Below are 18,411 nucleotides of genomic sequence, written 5' to 3'. Positions count from 1 at the left end.
GAAACGAATCCCATTTACAATCGCAACTAAAAGAATAAAATACCTAGGAATAAATTTAACTAAAGAGACAAAAAACCTATATAAAGAAATCTACAAAAAACTGCTAAAAGAAACCACAGAAGACCTAAATAGATGGAAGGGCATACCGTGTTCATGGATTGGAAGACTAAATATAATTAAGATGTCAATCCTACCTAAACTGATCTACAGATTCAATGCAATACCAATCAAAATCCTAACAACTTATTTTTCAGAATTAGAAAAACCAATAAGCAAATTTATCTGGAAGGGCAGGGTGCCCCGAATTGCTAAAAACATCTTGAGGAAAAAAAACGAAGCTTGAGGTCTCGCGATGCCGGACTTTAAGGCATATCATGAAGCCACAGTGGTCAAAACAGCATGGTATTGGCATAAAGATAGATATATCGACCAATGGAATCGAATAGAGTGCTCAGATATAGACCCTCTCATCTATGGACATTTGATCTTTGATAAGGCAGTCAAGCCAACTCACCTGGGACAGAACAGTCTCTTCAATAAATGGTGCCTAGAGAACTGGATATCCATATGTAAAAGAGTGAAAGAAGACCCGTATCTCACACCTTATACAAAAGTTAACTCAAAATGGATCAAAGATCTAAACATTAGGTCTAAGACCATAAAACAGTTAGAGGAAAATGTAGGAAGATATCTTATGAATCTTACAACTGGAGGCGGTTTTATGGACCTTAATCCTAAAGCAAGAGCACTGAAGAAATAAATAAATAAATGGGAGCTCCTCAAAATTAAACACTTTGGTGCATCAAAGAACTTCATCAAGAAAGTAGAAAGACAGCCTACACAATGGGAGACAATATTTGGAAATGACATATCAGATAAAGGTCTAGTATCCAGAATTTATAAAGAGATTGTTCAACTCAACAACAAAAAGACAGCCAACCCAATTACAAAATGGGAAAAAGACTTGAACAGACACCTACCAGAAGAGGAAATACGGATGGCCAAGAGGTACATGAAGAGATGCTCAATGTCCCTGGCCATTAGAGAAATGCAAATCAAAACCACAATGAGATATCATCTCACACCCACCAGAATGGCCATTATCAACAAAACAGAAAATGACAAGTGCTGGAGAGGATGCGGAGAAAGAGGCACACTTATCCACTGTTGGTGGGAATGTCAAATGGTGCAACCACTGTGGAAGGCAGTTTGGCGGTTCCTCAAAAAGCTGAATATAGAATTGCCATACGACCCAGCAATACCATTCTAGGTATCTACTCAAAGAACTTAAGGGCAAAGACACAAACGGACATTTGCACACCAATGTTTATAGCAGCGTTATTTATAATTGCAAAGAGATGGAAACAGCCAAAATGTCCATCAACAGAAGAATGGCTAAACAAACTGTGGTATATACATACGATGGAATACTATGCAGCTTTAAGACAAGATAAACTTATGAAGCATGTAATAACATGGATGGACCTAGAGAATATTATGCCGAGTGAATCCAGCCAAAAACTAAAGGACAAATACTGTATGGTCCCACTGATGTGAACGGACATTCGAGAATAAACTTGAAATATGTCATTGGTAACAGAGTCCAGCAGGAATTAGAAACAGGGTAAGATAATGGGTAATTGGAGCTGAAGGGATACAGACTGTGCAACAGGACTACATACAAAAACTCAAAAATGGACAGCACAATAATACCTAATTGTAAAGTAATCATGTTAAAACACTGAATGAAGCTGCATCTGAGCTATAGGGTTTTTTTTTTTTTTTTTACTGTTATTACTACTTTTATTTCTTTTCTCTATATTAACATTCTATATTTTTTTCTGTGTTGCTAGTTCCTCTAAACCGATGCAAATGTACTAAGAAACGATGATCATGCATCTATGTGATGATGTTAAGAATTACTGATTGCATATGTAGAATGGTATGATTTCTAAATGTTGTGTTAATTTCTTTTTTTTTTTTTCCATTAAAAAAAAAAAAAAAAGTCACTCTGTTTCTGGCATATTGCATTCTGGCAGCTAGCAAACCAGAACAGATGGGTAAATGCCGGCGAGGATGTGGAGGTGGTGAAGGCATCAGCGCCCTCACACGCTGCCGGAGGGACTTGAAGCTGTACAGCCTCTGTGGGACGTGGGATGGCGATTCCTTGAAAGGTAAACACAGGGTTACTACTCCTAGGGACGGAGCCGAGAAACACCAAAGCACATATTGAGGGAAAAACTTTGAACCGAAACGTCCACAGCAGCATTACTTCTAACGGCTAAAAAGTGGAAATACCACAGATCCCCATTCACGGGCAAATGAAAACACAACATGTGGCCTGTCCACACAAGAGAATGTTATCCCACCACAGGAGGAATGAAGCTGTGCTATGCACCGCCACGTGGATGAACCCTGAAGACGTTGTGTGAAGTGAAAGAGGGGGTCACAAAAGGTTCCAGTGATGTGCCCACTCGTGAAGCATCTGCAACAGGGAGACCTAGAGGCAGAAAGTGGATGAGGGTCGCCAGGGGCTTGGAGGAAAGGGGCAGGGACACCTGCCTACGGTCACTGGGCTTCTTTGGGGTTGATGAAATGTCCTTGACTTAGAACATGGTGCTTTGTGCATAACCTTGTGAATCTTGTAGAAATCACTTAAGTGTATACTTCAAAATGGTCTATTTTATGGCATGTGGATTATCTCTATTTCTTAGAAGAGAGAAATGTCCATAGCAGAATATCAATAGCATTTAAATATTCTAGCAAAATAAGACATTAAAAGGAAATGGAAACAAATTGGAGGAAGGTGGTGAGCTAATTGTTGACACAGTAAAAAACACTGTATGACAATGGGTTACTTTCTAGAGGGGGTGAACACTGGTTTATTTGTTAGAAGAAAATTCACATTTTCAATAGACCCATTTTCTATAAAGTGGCTTTTACCTAGAGATTGTTCTTGAGTAAAAAATGTGTGATGTAATTATGATGTGAAATTCCAGGAAGGACAAGTCTCATCTGCAGTGACATGAAAGGGCAGAGCAGATTCCCGCGGCTAGAACTGGGGTGTGTAGTAGTATTGGGGGTGATGAAAATGTCCATATCTTGCCTGAGGTAGATGTTACATGGGTCAATATATATTTGTCAAAACTCGTTTTATTGTTGGTAATTTATGTCAATAAAGTTGATTTTTTTTAAAAAAGGAGCCAGGGTGGCTGATTGTAACGCGGGTGCTCCCAGAGGCCCAGAAGCTGAGGCACCATTTCTCAGGTGCCCACTTAACCCCAGCGACAGAGCCGGTCTCAGCAGCCGTCCACACTTCCACAGACACAGGCGCTTAAGGAACAAGAAAATGGTCAATGTCCCAAGAAAGGGCGATGCCCAGCACAGAACCTGACATGGGCAGTGGGAGCACAGAGCGGGTACAGACCCCTCCCCTGCCCAGAGACTCTAGATGGACGGGAAGCCCCCCCACAGCCTGAGACCCTGTTCTACCACATCTACCACCCACCACCCACCACCCTGGAGAACAAATGTGCTGGTGCCACGTTCTCCTGCTGAAATTCTTCCAACAAATCACGGTGACAGGCTGCTTTCTGCAGGAAGGCTGGCAGCCAAGACCAGACGCGAGGAGTCAGACTACGTCTGGGTGGGGACAAGGCACAAAAGGGGCTCCCGGGGACAGAAGCCAGAGGGAAAGAGTGGTCAGGGAGGTTTCCACCCCTGTGCCCCAAGATGCCATCACCCTGTTCCAGGCCCAAACCTGCCCTGTCTTGGAGAGTTCTCTGCACATGTGAGAGCTGAAGTGCAGGCTCCTGGCCGTCCATGTGTGTCCCAGGGGGATGGGCTCTGAGCTGCAGGCAATCCTTGGCCTGTCCTCCCCTAGCCTGGTGTGGCAGTGCGCCGGGCCCAGTTCACAAGCGTATAGGGCCCAAGCCCTGGATCTCCTGCCCTCACAGCTGCGTCTCCAACTTCTTCCTAGGCAGGAGACAGGGCCCCTGGGGCCCCTGCGGCTGCTTCTGCTTCTGCAGCGCCCTGTAGGCCTGCACAACCCGCACTCGCTCTTGCTCCACGATCCGCTGTCGGGCCAGTGAGGCGCTCGGTGGCTGGGACACACCACCAGGGCACAGAAGCGTCCTCAACATCAGTGACTTCTTGCCAGGCTGAGGAAGAGCGAGAGAGAAGCTTGAGGAGTCAGCTCAGAAAGGAGGTGAGATGGTAAACAGCTGAAAGCAGTTCCAAAGCCCTGAGTTCAGAGGGACGGCAGCAACCTCATGACTGTGTGGACCAGGCTTTCGGTGGCACGGCAGCACTGGGGGACCCGCAGAGCAGCTCACACACCCGCTTCCCGCTTACCTGGCTCCCACTCAAACTCTTCCTGGGCTTGGTGGTCAGCTCCGGAGGCTGCAAGGCAACCTCACCAAACTTCACCACGTCTGGGGGAAAGAACAGCACACTGAGGCCTGTGGTCTGCACAACTTAGGCAGTCTGAACCCCAAGAGTCGCGCCCTGCCCCCACTTGCAGGCCTGGACCCCGAAAGCAGCCTCATCAGCCAGCCCAGTGGCTGTGGCCCGTGGTGGGGGCTCCACAGGCCCGGCAGCATCCACACACACATGCCACGGCAGATGGAGCAGGTGGGCCAAGTGCCAGCTGCAGCAGCCTGTGCCCGGCCCTTCCCGGCCCCAAGCCAACAGCCACCCAGGGAAGAACACCTCGGAGCAGCTCCTGCTCCAGCCTTTCCACTGCCTTCTCCTCCTTCCTCCGCCGAACTTTATCCAGGCGCCGCCGCTGGAACCTGCGGAAGAAACACAAAGCTGCTAAGATTCATGAACCCCACCCCAGGGACGCAAGGAGGCAACAGAACACCCTCCAGGGGAGCCCTGCAGCAGAGCCGGGACGCAAGCCCGAGCGCCCAGGTGCCCGTCCACCGCCTCCACGTCAGCCCACAAGCCCGTCTGCCTCTTCCATGCAAGCCCACGTGCCCTCATACCACCTAAGAGCCCATACCCCACAGGGCTCGTCCTTGAGGCCCTCACCCTGGAATCAGGCCCTCAGCCAGGGGCGATGAGGTGCCCCAGGGGATAACTGGCAATATCTGGAGACATTTTCAGATGTGCCAACACGACAGGGTGTGGGGCTGCTCCTGGCACCTGGGAGGTGGAGGCCAGGGATGCTGCCAAATGTGCTCCAAGGCACAGGACAGCCACCATGACAAAGAAGGATGCTGCCCAAATCACATCGATGGTCAAGACTGAGAAGCCCCATCTGAACGGGCCTGTAGGCAGGATATGTGTGCTGTGCTCACGGGATGCGTTCCCTGACACTAGTGAAGCAGCTGGGCTTTGAACCAGACCTGAAACTGGTTTTCAGTGATTCAGTTTTCATTGCTAAGGCGACTACAGAATCACAAGAATTCAGACACAGGGAGGCTCACAAAGCTGGAAATGAGTTCTCTCATTTCCACAGCTGTTAGGGAACCAAGTGTGTACTCTACACCAGAAACAAGAAACATGCAGCGGGGGCAAATTTTCCTGATTTCAGATGGGAGCCAGGGCTGGCTCACCCCAGATGCTGCGGAAGGCGGGGGCAGACCTCCTAGGGCCCTCATGGGACTGACACTGGGCTCTCCTGCCCAAAAGACCTTCCGACAGGGCTGTGGAGAGTATGAGTGGGGCTTCCCGGTAGAGCCCCTCTGAGCCTCACGACCCCCTTGCACTAGAGGCAGATTTATCTCCACTTAACAGAGGAAGAAGCCACAGGATTGTGCAAGTGACAGAACCCTGATAAGACCCAGGGGGTATGGGGAGGGCAACATCAGCTAAGCAGTGATAGAGTGGTGGGGGGTTCAGAATCACATCAATCCCCTCACCCCAGTACTGATCCTTTCTGGGTGGTGATGGGCTCGTGGCCTCCCTGATGCTTTCCCCGAATCAACGCACAGGCTGAGCAAGGTCTTAACAGGAGCTTCCAGGCCTCACACCTTCCTCGGACCGCTCCTAAGTTATGAGTTCTGATGCAGAGAATACACTTGCTGAGGGGATGGGGCTTTAATTTCTTTCCCAGCTCAAGTGCAGCACCCTTTATCACAGGGTGGGGGTCCCATTGGCAACTAAATGCTGTCACTGCAGAAGACACAGGCCTGCCTCCCCCGCCCCGGTCCCACTCACGCTTTCTTCCTCTCTGACTTCTCCTTCTTGGGCGCCTCCTGCACTTCTGGCTGCCGCATGGCCTGGTTCTTGCTGAGGAATAGCACATGCTGGGTTTCCTGCTCCATGCGCTCGACGTAGGCCCTGTCGGACTCCCACTTCCTCTGCATGAACTTGGGGACAGCGATGTCTGGTTCCGATCCCTTCGCTTCCTTTTCCAAGGTCTTTCTGAAAATCATCTGGGCTGGGGACAAAGGAGGACCTCAGAGGGGGTGTGGCAGGAGGCAGCAGGCCATGCTGGGGTGGGATGCCACACTGGAGTCCCATGCCAGGAAGCCCCAGCTAGAGTGGATAAAGATCTTGAATGTCCAGATAGGGTGTGCCCTATAGATATGCACCCAAAGCCCAATGGCACATGTTTAAGGATGTCCCCTTTGGCACGGTTGAAAATGGAAACAGGAAGCAATGCCCATGTCCATCCACAGGTGACATCACTGATTTGTTGCTGAGAAGCGTGCAGTAGGGCTGCATGTACAAGGGTGTGAAGATGTGTAAGATCTATTGTAGGTGAAGATGCAGGACACAAAGCAGAATTTAAGAGAGTGAAGGTATAACTTTCACATTATAAAAATGTGAAAACACGCACAGTCTTTCCTCTGAGCAGGTTATATAAGAAAACGAGCAGTGATTTTTGACTGGGGGAAGAATCAGGGTATGAAAATAGGGAAAGGACTTGGGTTGTTCAGAACTGTTTGATTTTTCCCAAGTATATGGATTTACATATTTTAAGTAATAAAAAACCAAAAGAGCTACGTCACGGCAGCAAGCCTCAAAATATGCCATCTTCCACCTTTTTATTTCACTAACGCTTTGCAGCCACACAAATTTTTAGTGAAAAGATTAAGGATTAACATAAATTATTAAACAGCGCTGCTATAAAACCAGTCCCACGTTTGGGAAAACAAAATGTGTGCATTCACAAACACACTGGATGCTATTTTCCAACTGGTCCAAAGATCTCTCTGGGTGGCACCCAGACTTGGGGGAAGGCAAGCTTCTCAGAGGGGTCTTATCAATCTCCCTCCCTAAGCTCCAACTTCTCCACTTCTCTTCATCATCGCTGCAGCACTCTAGTGCAAGCATCCATCATTTCTCACTTGCAACAGCCTACCTGGCCTGCCCCTGAATTGTGACACGAAGAGCAGTTCTTCCTACAGGTCTATAGAAATAAGTCTGAAACTACCATCTCCTGGTTAAACCTGATGGAACGCTACTATTCTTGATAACAAAACCCACTCCACCAAGGCCCACGAAGCCCCCAGAACTGCTATCTACTCCCCAGGCAGCTCTTTTTGGGACCACGCTGCCATCGGCCCTGCCGGCTACCTGGCCTTTCCTAAGGCCATGCCCATCCTCAGTCCATTGTGCTATTCGTGTGGCCTGCTGCTTCCTCTGCCAGAAATGCATCAAATACTTGGGTAATTAAGTGGACTCAGCCACACCAGGCTTTACTGCCACCCGGTGTGGGCCTGCCCTTTACCCTCTTTCCTCCTTTTCTTGTTACTGATGGAGTTTTTCATCTCCTGGCGACTCCTCATAATCTCCCGCAGCCGGAAAGGAATCTCCTGCTCGTCTACATTCTTGGGCTTGCAATTCACTTTCTTTTTTTCTTTGCTGGGAAGGAGAAAGGTGTGTGTGTGAGAGGTTCATCCCAGGTCAGGCAGAATCAGGAGAAGCCACAGCAGGCAGGCCCTGGCTGCTCGGGGCGGGGGATGACGGCTCAGGGGGCAGGCGCCTTTTCTCCCGTTCCCACCCAGACCCTCCCCGCTGCGTCTTCACGGGACTGCCAGCAGGGAAGGCTCTCGAAGAGCCCCAGGGAGGCCTGTCCCTCCCAGACGTCATTCCCGATGACAAAGAGGGTCTCCTGGAAAGTGGCAAATGCAAAGCTGGAGATTCGCTCACTCCTTTCGTCTCAATCATCACTGAGTGAGTCAGCCCAGGGCAGGGGCGCAGGACGGGAAGGTTCCCTGGACAAGGGCACCCACCTGCCCTGTAAGGACCGCGGGGCCGAACGCTGCTTCCCCCCGCAGGGGCGGCTGTTGCTGCCGCCGTCCCCGCCTCTGCGGTCGCCCGAGGGTCCCGGGACGCTCTGGTTGCGCGGCACCCGCCGCCCGGCGCCCCACGCCCGCCATCTCCAAGACTCGCGCTTCTCCCGCGAAGCTGCTTCCGCCCACCCCGCCTGGCCCCGCCCCTTCGACCACTTCCGCTTCCTGCGTTCAGCCCTCCGCTCATTGGAGCGACGCAGCTCCTGTCCGACCTTGATTGGCCGGGTGGCCGCCGCTCAGGCTGCGAGAGTCGGCCAGACGCCTGTGAGCGATGCTGCTGCGCGGCTCGGCCGGGCGAGTAGCTTGGGGCGTCGCGGGCGCGATGGGGGCGGGGGCGGCGGGACTCCGTCTCTCCCCCGCGGATGCGCGCTGCCGGCAAAGGGAGAAGGACCGACCTGTGGGCGGGCAGCTGGTGGGCCGCACGTGCCCTGACTGCCCCTGCCCTTGCCCCGCGGCTTGTCCCCCACCCCGGAGAGGGGCCTCTCCCCCCCTGGCGACACGATCCGTCTGTCCCAAAGGTCACAATCAGAGGAGGGGCGCAGGGTTCAGCCCCGGGGCTGGAGGAAAGGGTGCGAGGGCCAGTTTTTCTCCGGAGCCCGCAGAATCACCTTAGCCCCCTACACATCCACCCCCAGCTGCGGGCACGGGCCACACGCCAGGCCTTGAACTTGCCTAGGTATCCGACCAAGCGGTCCTCATGCCAACCGTTCCCTCCGCTGTACAGTCTGGAGAAGTGAAGTAAGTAAGGTCAGCAAGAGGGGAAGCCCGGGACGAGAGGCAGCCTGCGCAGCGGCGGGAGGTCTCCCGGAGCTGGAGGCAGGTGAGGTCCTTCCCCGGCTTCCCGGGACTCAAGTGTTACCTGTATCCTCAGGGCGCACGCCGGCTCTCCGGTTGGAACTGGTGCCGGAGGCTTCCCGAGGCAGCAGTCCTCTTAGCAGATACGACCCCCGAGTCCAAGGCAGCGCCGGCCGCAGAGATTTGGGAAGGAGCGCATGGCGGGGTGCCCCACCGCAGGTACAGAGGGCCCCGTGAAGACAGAGGCTCTCGATGAGCAGCCCAGGCCCTCCCTGCCAAGCGGGAGCCCCTCCGAGCCTCCGTGCCACCCCCCCTGAGCTTCAGCCCCCCACGAACTGCTGCATGAGCGGCTGCCCCAACTGCGTGTGGGTGGAGTACGCCGAGGCGCTGCTGCAGCGCTACCAGGACGGCGGAGAGCGGGCCCTGGCCGCCCTGGAAGAGCACGTGGCCGACGAGAATCTCAGGGCCTTCATCAGGATGGAGATCCAGCTCCGGGCCAAGGCTGGAGGCTGAGCCGCCTGGCCCGACACCCCATCCCAAAGGAGCCCCTCTAGGCAGCTGCTTCTTGGGAGGCAGCATTTGCCCTTAAGATCCATACCTCTTATGGGGCTCATGATGGTGGACAGGAAAGCACAGACGTATTTATTGACTTCACCTGAGAATAAAGATTCCCTGGAACGGCTAAACAGGAGGCTTCCGTCCTGTTTCTGGCCCCAAGCCTTCCAGTCCTGTGTGGCCTTGGCAAAGGAATCAAGTACAGGTTGGCATGGAATGTATACTGGGCACCTACAGTTCTTGGTGGCCTGCCAGGGTAAAATAAGGACCATTTCCATTCCTAGCCAAGTGACAGAGGCCCCTTTCTGTGCTGCCTGAGGCTGGCTCTGGTCACTCTCCATGTGCTGCTGAGGAAGGACCATTTGGTCCCACAAGGTGGCTGCCAGCCAGGCCCTGGGAAGCTCCCCATTCCTCCAGCTGCCGTTGGTCCCCTGCTAGGGTCCTGGGGGAGACGCCCAGTTCCCCAGCCATAGCAGTCAGCTACACATGACTGTGCAGGGGTCTGCACTGTGCTTGGACCCTCCTGGACCCCAGGCTCCAGGCAGGAGGGAAGGCCAGGAGGCCTCTGGCGTTGGCCCCAGAACCAGTGCTGTGTGCCCTGGGTCTTTGTCTCAGGGCCCTCACTGCCACTCCCCACCTACTGCTGCCCCATCCATACAAATTTGTCCCCCATCTGTCCCCGCAGTTCCAAGCGCTGGTTGCTAGTGTGGACAGGCAAGGTTCACTGAGTTTATACGTATTATCTTCTCTCAATTAAGGGAAAGGCTAGGGATGCAAAGGCAAATTTGCCAAGGAATATGACTGATAAATGGGTCCTTCCCTCAGAGGGGCCTTTGATGGAAAAGAGCCACACAGGGGCAAGCCTGCCCTCAGGCCCGTGCCTGCCCCCCAGTTCATCAGGCTGACCCTTGAACCCCAGGCAGCACCCCCAAAGCCAACATGTCGCCATTTTGTGCACAGAGTATACCTTGGCAGGTTCTGGGAGCGCAGTATTGGCCCACTGAGAATGGAAGTTTGGGCCCAGCCTTCTCAGCCAGTGCTCAGAGGTTGGGGCGGTGGTGGTGCTGGTGCCTGGAGCCGACGAGCCTCCAGGCAGGTGACTATTAGTGGGCCCTAAGTCAACTGGGAGGACATGCCCCTGGGGGGCCAGTGTCTGGACCCAGAATGCACATGGCCTGTGGGCCTGTGGTGTGAGGTGCAAAATGGGGCCTCAGATGCTGTTGGGGAAGTAGAGGAAGCTAGGAGAGCCTTGTCTCAGTTGCCCGGCGCTCTGTAGCCCTGTGGTTCTGGGGCAGGGCCTGGCCGGGACAGGCTATTTCATTCCCCGTGGTCAGTGGGAGCCCTGAAGCCTGAGCCCAGTGGCAATCCCAAACCAATGTGCCGCCATTTTGTGGATGGCCAAAGTGTAAGAAGGATTCTGGGAGCAGTGGAGATGGAGGTTCTGCCAGCCTAGGGGCTGGTACCCGTGGTGCTAGAGTAGGCCCAGAGGTGACCTAGGCTCATGGCACCCCACATGGATGGGGCAGTCTCTCTCACCAAATGTGGGCAGTTTTCTATGCATGCAGAGCCCATTGAGCTGGGCGCTGCAGTTGCTGATTTAGAGAGGCTGGTGATCCGTTGTGATGATCTGCGGTCAGTGCCACCAGCCCAAAGCTGCTGGGGGCTGCACAGTGGTTTAGGTTAGAGAGCCCCTCGTCCTGGGCCTGGCCCAGCAAGCTCTTCTGTGAGAGTCTCAGGTGGGGTCACCCATCCTGGCTGGCCACCCTGCATCTGGCTCTGTCAGTGGCTGGCCAGCTGGCAGGAAGCGCAGGACTACGGCCCCCATGTGGCGCCTCCAATTGAGCCCAGCTCCGGGCCCTCTGGGGTCGATCATAGGTGCAGTGACCAGCCTACAGGCAGTGGGGCCCAAGCCAAGGACGGAGTCAGGGCCAGGAGGGTCAGGACACGTGTGTCCATGGCCAGGTCTGACGATTTTGCTCTGAAGAAGGGCAAAGGTCAAGGACAGTGCTTTGGGAGAGCCATGATCTTGGTGAGCGAGCAGAGCCATGAGTGAAGCCAGCCTGGGATACTGGTCACAGGGCTGGCCAAAGGGTGGGGGCTTACGGGCCGGGGGTGGGTGGGGCTGCTGCTGTGGAGACCAAGTGTCCTACTTAGCCTGTGTTGTTCTGGTTGATGAGCGGGGTCTCCAAAGCCACCCTCAAGCTTGAGGATTTGATGGAAGGCCTCGCAGAGCTTGGAAAAGCTGTTATGCTCTGGTTAGAGTACATCACAGCAAAAGGACACGGGCTCAAAACCTACAAAGGGGAAAGGCACTGGGGCGGGACCGGGAGGGCAGGCCACGATGGGGCATATCACAAACCATGACGCTGCCTGAGCTCAGAGTCCAAGGTTCTTAGTGGGCTTGGGTATATCAGCAAGGCGACCTTACTTGGTCTGCAGCTCCTCCCAACATCAGGCTGATACTCTGTGCCGGACCCCCACCAGAAGTCCCATTGTTACATGGGACCCCCAGCACGGCCCAGGGTTCCCAACTAAACAGACACCCTTCACCAGCCAGGCCGTTCCCTGCTCAGAGGTCACTCCCAGGCACTGGTCCAGAGCCAGGTCACCCTTGGGAATGGGCTCCAGCACCCCCACGCACCCAGGAAAGCCATGTGAGCCCTCTGTGTCCGTCCTCTTACTCCAGACGGAGAGGGAGGCTGGGCCCTGGGCACCCTCAGATTGCTTGTGGTGACCACAGCAACCAGGCCAGGGCTCAATGGATGGGCCTGGGCTTGGACTGTGTTTCGTTCTCCAGCGACTTGGCCTCCGAGATGGTTTCATGCCCCATCCCCAGGGGCTGTGCCCTTCTTCCTGGGGAGACTCGGGAGCCACCACAAGGACCAGCGGCCCGTGGCAGCGGGCAACAGGGTAGCCGCTGGCATTGCCGGCCAGCCCGAGATGGGCATAGACTGTTTCATTAAGACCCCTCCTTAATGGGGCTTGTTCTTTCTTGGGCATGTCCAGCATCCTAGGACAGCCCATTCTGTCCCTGTCGTCACTGCACGTGGCCTGGCCTCTCCGTGCTGGTTGTCACCTGTTCTGCCTCCACCACGGTGGGCCCAGGCCATAAGGGCCACCGGGCTTGTCGGTTTCCAGAGGTGGGGGCTGCAGGGGCTGGTCAGGGCAGCCTAGGGGCAGGGTCCTGATGGCTTCCAGTGCTCGGGGGGCATCCAGGGAGGGCCCCATGTCTAAAGCCCTCTCCCCTGCTGGCACGATCCACTGAGCCAGGTGGGCTCTCAGCTGGCCAGTGTGGCAGGGAGGTCCGTAGCTGTGCACGCTGGGCCGGCCTCATTAGGCAAAGGGCGTTGCCAGGAGTGGATTGCTGGCTAAGCTGGTGCCCCTCTGCACGGGTCATTGGGGAATCCACCTGGGTGGGGAGCGCAGCAGAGAGAGACCATCCTGCAAATGCAGCAAAAGGGTGAGTTGCCCTGCCCTACCCTGCCAAGGGCACAGACTCAGCATCACGCACAAAAGAGGCTTCTCTGTGGATGTGCCTGGATTGCATGTTGCAGATACTGCCCTCACTCTGGTTTCTTGGGAGCCTGCAGCCCAGTTCTGGAGCCAGCGAGGTCTTTGGAAGTGTTCTGGCTTACTAAAGCTGCCAGAATGCAACATACCAGACAAGAATGGCTTTTATAAAGGGGATTTATTCCGCCACAAGTTGACAGTTCTAAGGCCATAAAAATGTCAACTAAGGCACCCAGAGAAAGAACCTTGACTCAAGGAAGGCCGATGGGTCCGGAACACCTCTGTCAGCTGGAAGCATGTGGCTGGTGTCGCTGTTCTTTGAACTTGTGGAGTCGTATCTCCATAAAACCACCTGATCAGAAGGTCTCACCCACAATTGGGTGGATTACATTTCCATGGAATAATCTAACCAAAATCACAACATTAAATCAGGATTAAAGAACAGGACTTTTCTGGGGTACCCAACAGTTTCAAACCAGCACAGAAGTTCTGGTTTCTGGGGTGTGGAACCTCCAGGCAGCAGATGGAAGCAGGAGGGAACTACAGAGGGGGACAGGCAGAGACAGCATACCACATGGAGGCAGCAGCTGCAAAGGTCCTGTGGAGGGGCAGGAGGGAGGGAGTAAAAATAAGGCCAAAGACGTGAAGATGACTCCAGGAATGAGTCTGGTCCTGGCACCATGGGATCAACATTCCATCCTGACTAAAAGGAGGAAAAGAAGTGTAACTAATTAATTATCAGTGGCTGAGAGAGTTCAAATAGAGTTGAGAGGCTACTCTGGAGGTCACTCTTATGCAAGCTTCAGTTACATATTGCTACCTATCATAACTTGCCAAACCCCAACCCAAACCATTCCAGCCAATCCTAAAGAACCCTAGGGCATTATTTAAGATTCTACAAAGGTTCTGTTCACTAGGATAACTTTCCAAATCTACGACTCCAGATGGGTCCCTGGACCAGATAAGTCCTAAACCTAGAGGGCCCAGCCTCTCCAGAACGTCAAGTAGTTCCATCTCCCTACCTCATATTGGTAGCAGACCCTTCCAACAGAAATGTCAGAATGGCCATAGTCAAAACACCCCTAAAAGTAGGATAGAAAGATCAAAGTGATGGTGGAGGTACACAGAGAAGATAGATTTAACAAATGAATATGATTGCTGAATCATTAAATTGATATTTCTTTTAGTCTCCAGTATCTTAGAGCAGCTAGAAGTAAAAACCTGAAATTGTAACCCATACCAAACTCTGAAATCTGTTCTCCAACTAATTGTGGTGCTGTGCTTTGAAATTTATTGCTTTTCTGTATTTGTGTTATTTTTCACAAAAAAGAAAAAGAAATTGAGTATAATAAAAAAATATTTATCCCTTCTAGCCTCATATTCTAGAGTAGCTAGAAGGAAAACTCTGAGAGGATCATGTGGTAGCCCATGACAAATTCTGGGATCTGTCCTGAAACTAATTGGAAACTTGCTTTTTTCTTTCTTTGCTTTGTATATATGTTATATCATACAATTTAAAAAGTTAAAAAAGTGAGGCCAAAGAGTAGTTCCCCAGGGGTCAGGGGACAGAAAGGGTCCAGCTGGTTGCCCAGGGGTCAGGAACAGAAAGGAGGGAGGAGGCTGGCACCGTTTGGGCCTAGACAGGTGGTTTCAGGAGGTAGAGTGTTGGGAGTCGTCAGGACCTCCACCCCGCTCCCTGCCCTGCCTCCCCCCCACCCCCTCCCCGTGACATTCCTTTAAGTGTGGCCTGGGAGAGGAGGCTCCTAATCAGCTTTGCCAGTGATCCGATAAATCTGGGGCCAGAGCCCTGCTGGGGAGATCTGCAGCTCACACTGGAGACCCCAGAAACCTGCCCAAGGGCTGGTGAGTAACAACCTCCCCATTGCCTCTCCCAGCGGTTGCTTACCCAGGGGCGTGAAGGGGCAGGGGAGGCCCAGGGGCCGTCTGCTCGAGCGCGGGGAGCCGCGGGGCTGGGTCCGGACCCTGTGCTTCTTCCTTCGCTGGGGGTCCACTCTGCTTTCCCGACTTTAATAAGGCTGTGGCCGCAGGCTGCGATGGCCACCGCGTGCAGCTGACACGGGGTATGCGGCTGGGGGCTGCCCATGCCTGCTGGGGCCCGGGGCTGGGCGGCCCTCACTGAGGGGGCGGAGGCCGCGGTGGCCCCGTAGCCGGGATGTCAGTATCTGCGACCACTCAGGTGGTTCCAGAGGCTGCAGTGTGGGGAGGGAGGGTCTTGGGGCAAGGTCCTGCATGAACCCTGCAAAGCTTTCCTGGGCCACCTGCCACTGCCTCCCTGTCATAGCCACAGGACCACACCAGGGGCAGAAAAGACTCCAAAAGGTGGTCCCTTGAGCATTCCATGGTGGGTGGGCAGTGCCCCTGCCCGCGTGTTGGATGCTCAGTGCAACCCCTCCTCCCCCCCCGCAAGGTGCTAATGGGCTTAGAGGAAGCCTGGCCCTTGGCCAAGGTCACTGGGGCTTTGGACATCTGGGGCAAGGCCCTGGGGGTGGTGTCAGCTAAGCCCTGGTAACAAGGACACTGGCTCGTCAGCAGAACGGCCGAGGCCAGCTCTGATGCCGAGTGGGCAGGGGACACCGGGGCCCAGAGCAGGCTGGAGGCCCAGTAAGTGACATGGGCACCGACCCGGCAGAGAAGACTTGCGCCTGGGGCTTGGCGTCTCTGCCTTCCTTGTGGGGGCCCCCTGCCCTCCTCCGATCAGTCGTCCACCTTCAGCAGCATGGCCGGGCACAAGGCGCAGGGCTGGGGGCTCGGGGACCCACATGCAGAGGGGACAGGAGCTGTCCAGCCCCCAGGCCCTCACATGCGCCCGGGACAGAGTAAATCCCAATGCAGGACGCCCACCGTCAAGTAGGGAGAGGGGAGGCGGCTGCATGGACACACTCACCAGCCAGGTTGCTAGCCAGCAGGTGACAGGAAGAGGGGTGAGGTGGGGTCCAGGTGGAGGGACATGGGAGTGGAGTCCCTGATGGGGTGAGGCCCCCCCAGTGCTGATATGCAGATGGGGCCTTTGCATAGAGGGAGCTGCGGCAGGAGCAAGCAGAGGCATCCCAGGGTCAGGGGTCAGGCAGCAGTGGTGAGAGGGGGTGAAGGACGGGGCACCCCAAGTGTCAAGGGAGGAGGTAGTCCCGGCAAGGGGTGGTGGTGGTGGGAACTGCCAGGTTTAGGGGCTTTGCGGAGGGCAGGGATAGATTGATCTCACTGGGGCAGGGGCGAAGGGGAGCTGGGGTTGGGGGTTGTCCGACCTGGCCGGGGGTGCCAGGTGAGGTGTTGGTGGGGGTTGTCCTTGGGGATGGCAGGACAGGGTCTGCTGCCACTGGGTGCTGTCTGCTTTGGTGAGGCGAGCCCCCCGAGAAGCATAAGCAGAAGTGGGGGGCTGAAGGGGACTCTGGCCTGTCTGCCCCCAGCCTATCGAGAGCTTGAGTCTGAAAGCTGGGGTGACTGCGGCACCTCATCATGAACCTGGAGCCGCCCAAGGCCGAGATCCGCTCAGCCACACGGGTGGTTGGGGGGCCCATCACCCCCAGGAAAGGGCCCCCCAAATTTAAGCAGCGGCAGACGAGGCAGTTCAAGAGCAAGCCCCCCAAGAAAGGCATCCAAGGGTAAGCAGAGCTACGGGAGGGGCACCTCTGAAGGGGGGGTTCAGCACTGGGTGGGTGGGTGCAGGCAGGGGCTGTGGCCGCCATCCCCGAGGAAGGTAGGAAGGTCCTATGGCGGGACTGGGTTGCTGATCCCGAGGGTCTGAGTGGCCTTGTCTCAGGGTCACTGTGCCCGGGGCTGGGGCTGACACTCCTGCAGATGTTACTCTGCCCAGTGGTTCTGGAACGCCCCACCTCCAGGAGATGCGCCCATGCCACTTGCACGCTCACCCTTGCCGCACGTACTTACCAGAGTCACTCTCACACTCACAGACACACACACACACACACGTGCCTCTCATGGGGCCAGCTCTTCCTCTCCTGGGGCTCAGCCACGGATCACCCATCTGTGGGCTGCTGGAGGAGGGGAGGACCCGGGTCTCAGCCTGCGGGGACCCCTGCCAGGCACCTGGACTCTTGACCTTGAGGCTCATGTGCTCGGAGCCGGGGGTGGGGACAGGCTGCTGTCCTTGACTGCTCTGTCCTCGCAGGTTTGGAGATGACATCCCTGGAATGGAAGGCCTGGGCACAGGTATGGCAGCGCAGGCCCCCAGGCATGCCGGCCCCACCCCACCCCCTGCAGCCGCCCACCTCCCCTGCCTGCTCGGGCCTGGGCTCAGTCAAGGAACAGCCCCCCAGGCCTGCCCTTCCTTTCTTGCCCGACATCAAGCTTAAGAAACTCTGAAGGGGGGTTGTTCCCATTTAGTGGATTTGCCCAGCGCTGGGCAGGGGTGAGAAGCAGGAGCCCTGGCCGCCCCTTTCCCTGGCAGCAGGGCCCACCTCCCTTGGACCTCCTGCTCCCCTCTTCCCTGGCAGGGAGCCGCCAGATGCCCCCTGAGCTGGCGGGTTCCGGGAAGGGAAGATCGGCTAGTGCCCATGACCTGTGTTTGGCAACATGGGGTCCCACTTGGGGTGTGGCCTGGCCCCTCCCCAACGCCCCAGCTTTGCCTCTGCAGACATCACAGTCATCTGCCCATGGGAAGCCTTCAACCACCTGGAGCTGCATGAGCTGGCGCAGTATGGCATCATCTAGTGCCAGCCCACCCCAGGCTCCCGTCGAGGAGCCCCCCAAAGGGTTCCCATCGAGAGACACGCCCCACCGTAGAAGAAACTCCCCCGCCCAGGGTGAGGGTAGCCTAGGCAGCATGTGTGGCTGCCAGATACCAGGGTCCCCCAGCCCCCAGGCCCCCAGGCTTCCCCTGTCCTCCAGGACCTCCCACCCCCAGGGCTTCCCAACCCTCCAGGACCCCAACCCTCCAGGACCCCAACCCTCCAGGACCCTTGCTTATTTTCCTGGGACCCTGGGCCGCTTTCACATCTGCTGCTCTTGATGTATGTCAAGGGGGACCCCCCGAGGACGGGCAGGTGGTCCCCAGGCCCTCCCCCTCCTGGTGGGCTGGAAAGAGGGGCTTCTTGGGAGGCGTCCACCCCTCGTCCTTCTCAGCTGGGTGCCCTGGGGGTGGGCGTGGTCAGACGAGGCTGGGGGTGGGGGGTCACCTTGGACCACTGGTGAGAGTGGGGACCCTTGTGCATCCTGCACCCCCGCGGGCAGCCCGTCCTTCCCACATGCTCGCCCTGGCTGTCTCTGATCCCAAATAAAATGGGGTGCTCTAGCTGTATTCAAAGCATGCTGTTGTGAGAGGGAG

The 18,411-nt window shown here is 55.3% G+C and overlaps 3 protein-coding genes across 4 annotated transcripts; 2 read left to right on the top strand and 1 right to left on the bottom strand.

Moving 5' to 3' along the window:
* Window positions 1–2,569: 2,569 nt before the first annotated feature.
* Window positions 2,570–9,243, bottom strand: CCDC137 (coiled-coil domain containing 137). Its single transcript, XM_077163288.1, has 7 exons — window positions 9,192–9,243; window positions 8,190–8,484; window positions 7,685–7,818; window positions 6,166–6,388; window positions 4,711–4,793; window positions 4,354–4,433; window positions 2,570–4,160 (listed from the first exon to the last, which is right to left on the bottom strand). Exons 1-7 carry the CDS (start codon window positions 9,241–9,243, stop codon window positions 3,951–3,953), a joined length of 1,077 nt encoding a protein of 358 aa, XP_077019403.1. The 3' UTR covers window positions 2,570–3,950.
* Window positions 8,506–9,730, top strand: OXLD1 (oxidoreductase like domain containing 1). The gene is given in 3 exon segments (XM_077166208.1): window positions 8,506–8,987; window positions 9,121–9,342; window positions 9,344–9,730. Coding segments are annotated over 2 exon segments (315 nt in total). The 5' UTR covers window positions 8,506–8,987; window positions 9,121–9,241; the 3' UTR covers window positions 9,558–9,730.
* A 5,046-nt stretch (window positions 9,731–14,776) lies between these two features.
* On the top strand, window positions 14,777–18,377 carry PDE6G (phosphodiesterase 6G). Of its 2 annotated transcripts, none has more exons than XM_077163144.1 (4): window positions 14,777–14,972; window positions 16,535–16,729; window positions 17,257–17,297; window positions 17,722–18,377. In XM_077163144.1, the coding sequence occupies exons 2-4, from the start codon at window positions 16,584–16,586 to the stop codon at window positions 17,796–17,798; spliced, it is 264 nt and encodes an 87-aa protein (XP_077019259.1). In that variant the 5' UTR covers window positions 14,777–14,972; window positions 16,535–16,583; the 3' UTR covers window positions 17,799–18,377. The 2 variants fall into 2 exon arrangements, with proteins under 2 accessions (XP_077019259.1, XP_077019258.1); XM_077163143.1 differs by lacking the exon at window positions 14,777–14,972 and adding an exon at window positions 15,549–15,731.
* Window positions 18,378–18,411: the final 34 nt, after the last annotated feature.

The sequence above is a fragment of the Tamandua tetradactyla genome, chromosome 6 (assembly GCF_023851605.1).
Source record: "Tamandua tetradactyla isolate mTamTet1 chromosome 6, mTamTet1.pri, whole genome shotgun sequence".
NCBI classification, from domain to species: domain Eukaryota; kingdom Metazoa; phylum Chordata; class Mammalia; order Pilosa; family Myrmecophagidae; genus Tamandua; species Tamandua tetradactyla.
The sequence above is the reverse complement of the archived record's forward strand: the minus strand, read 5'-3'. Positions and strand labels throughout refer to the sequence as shown.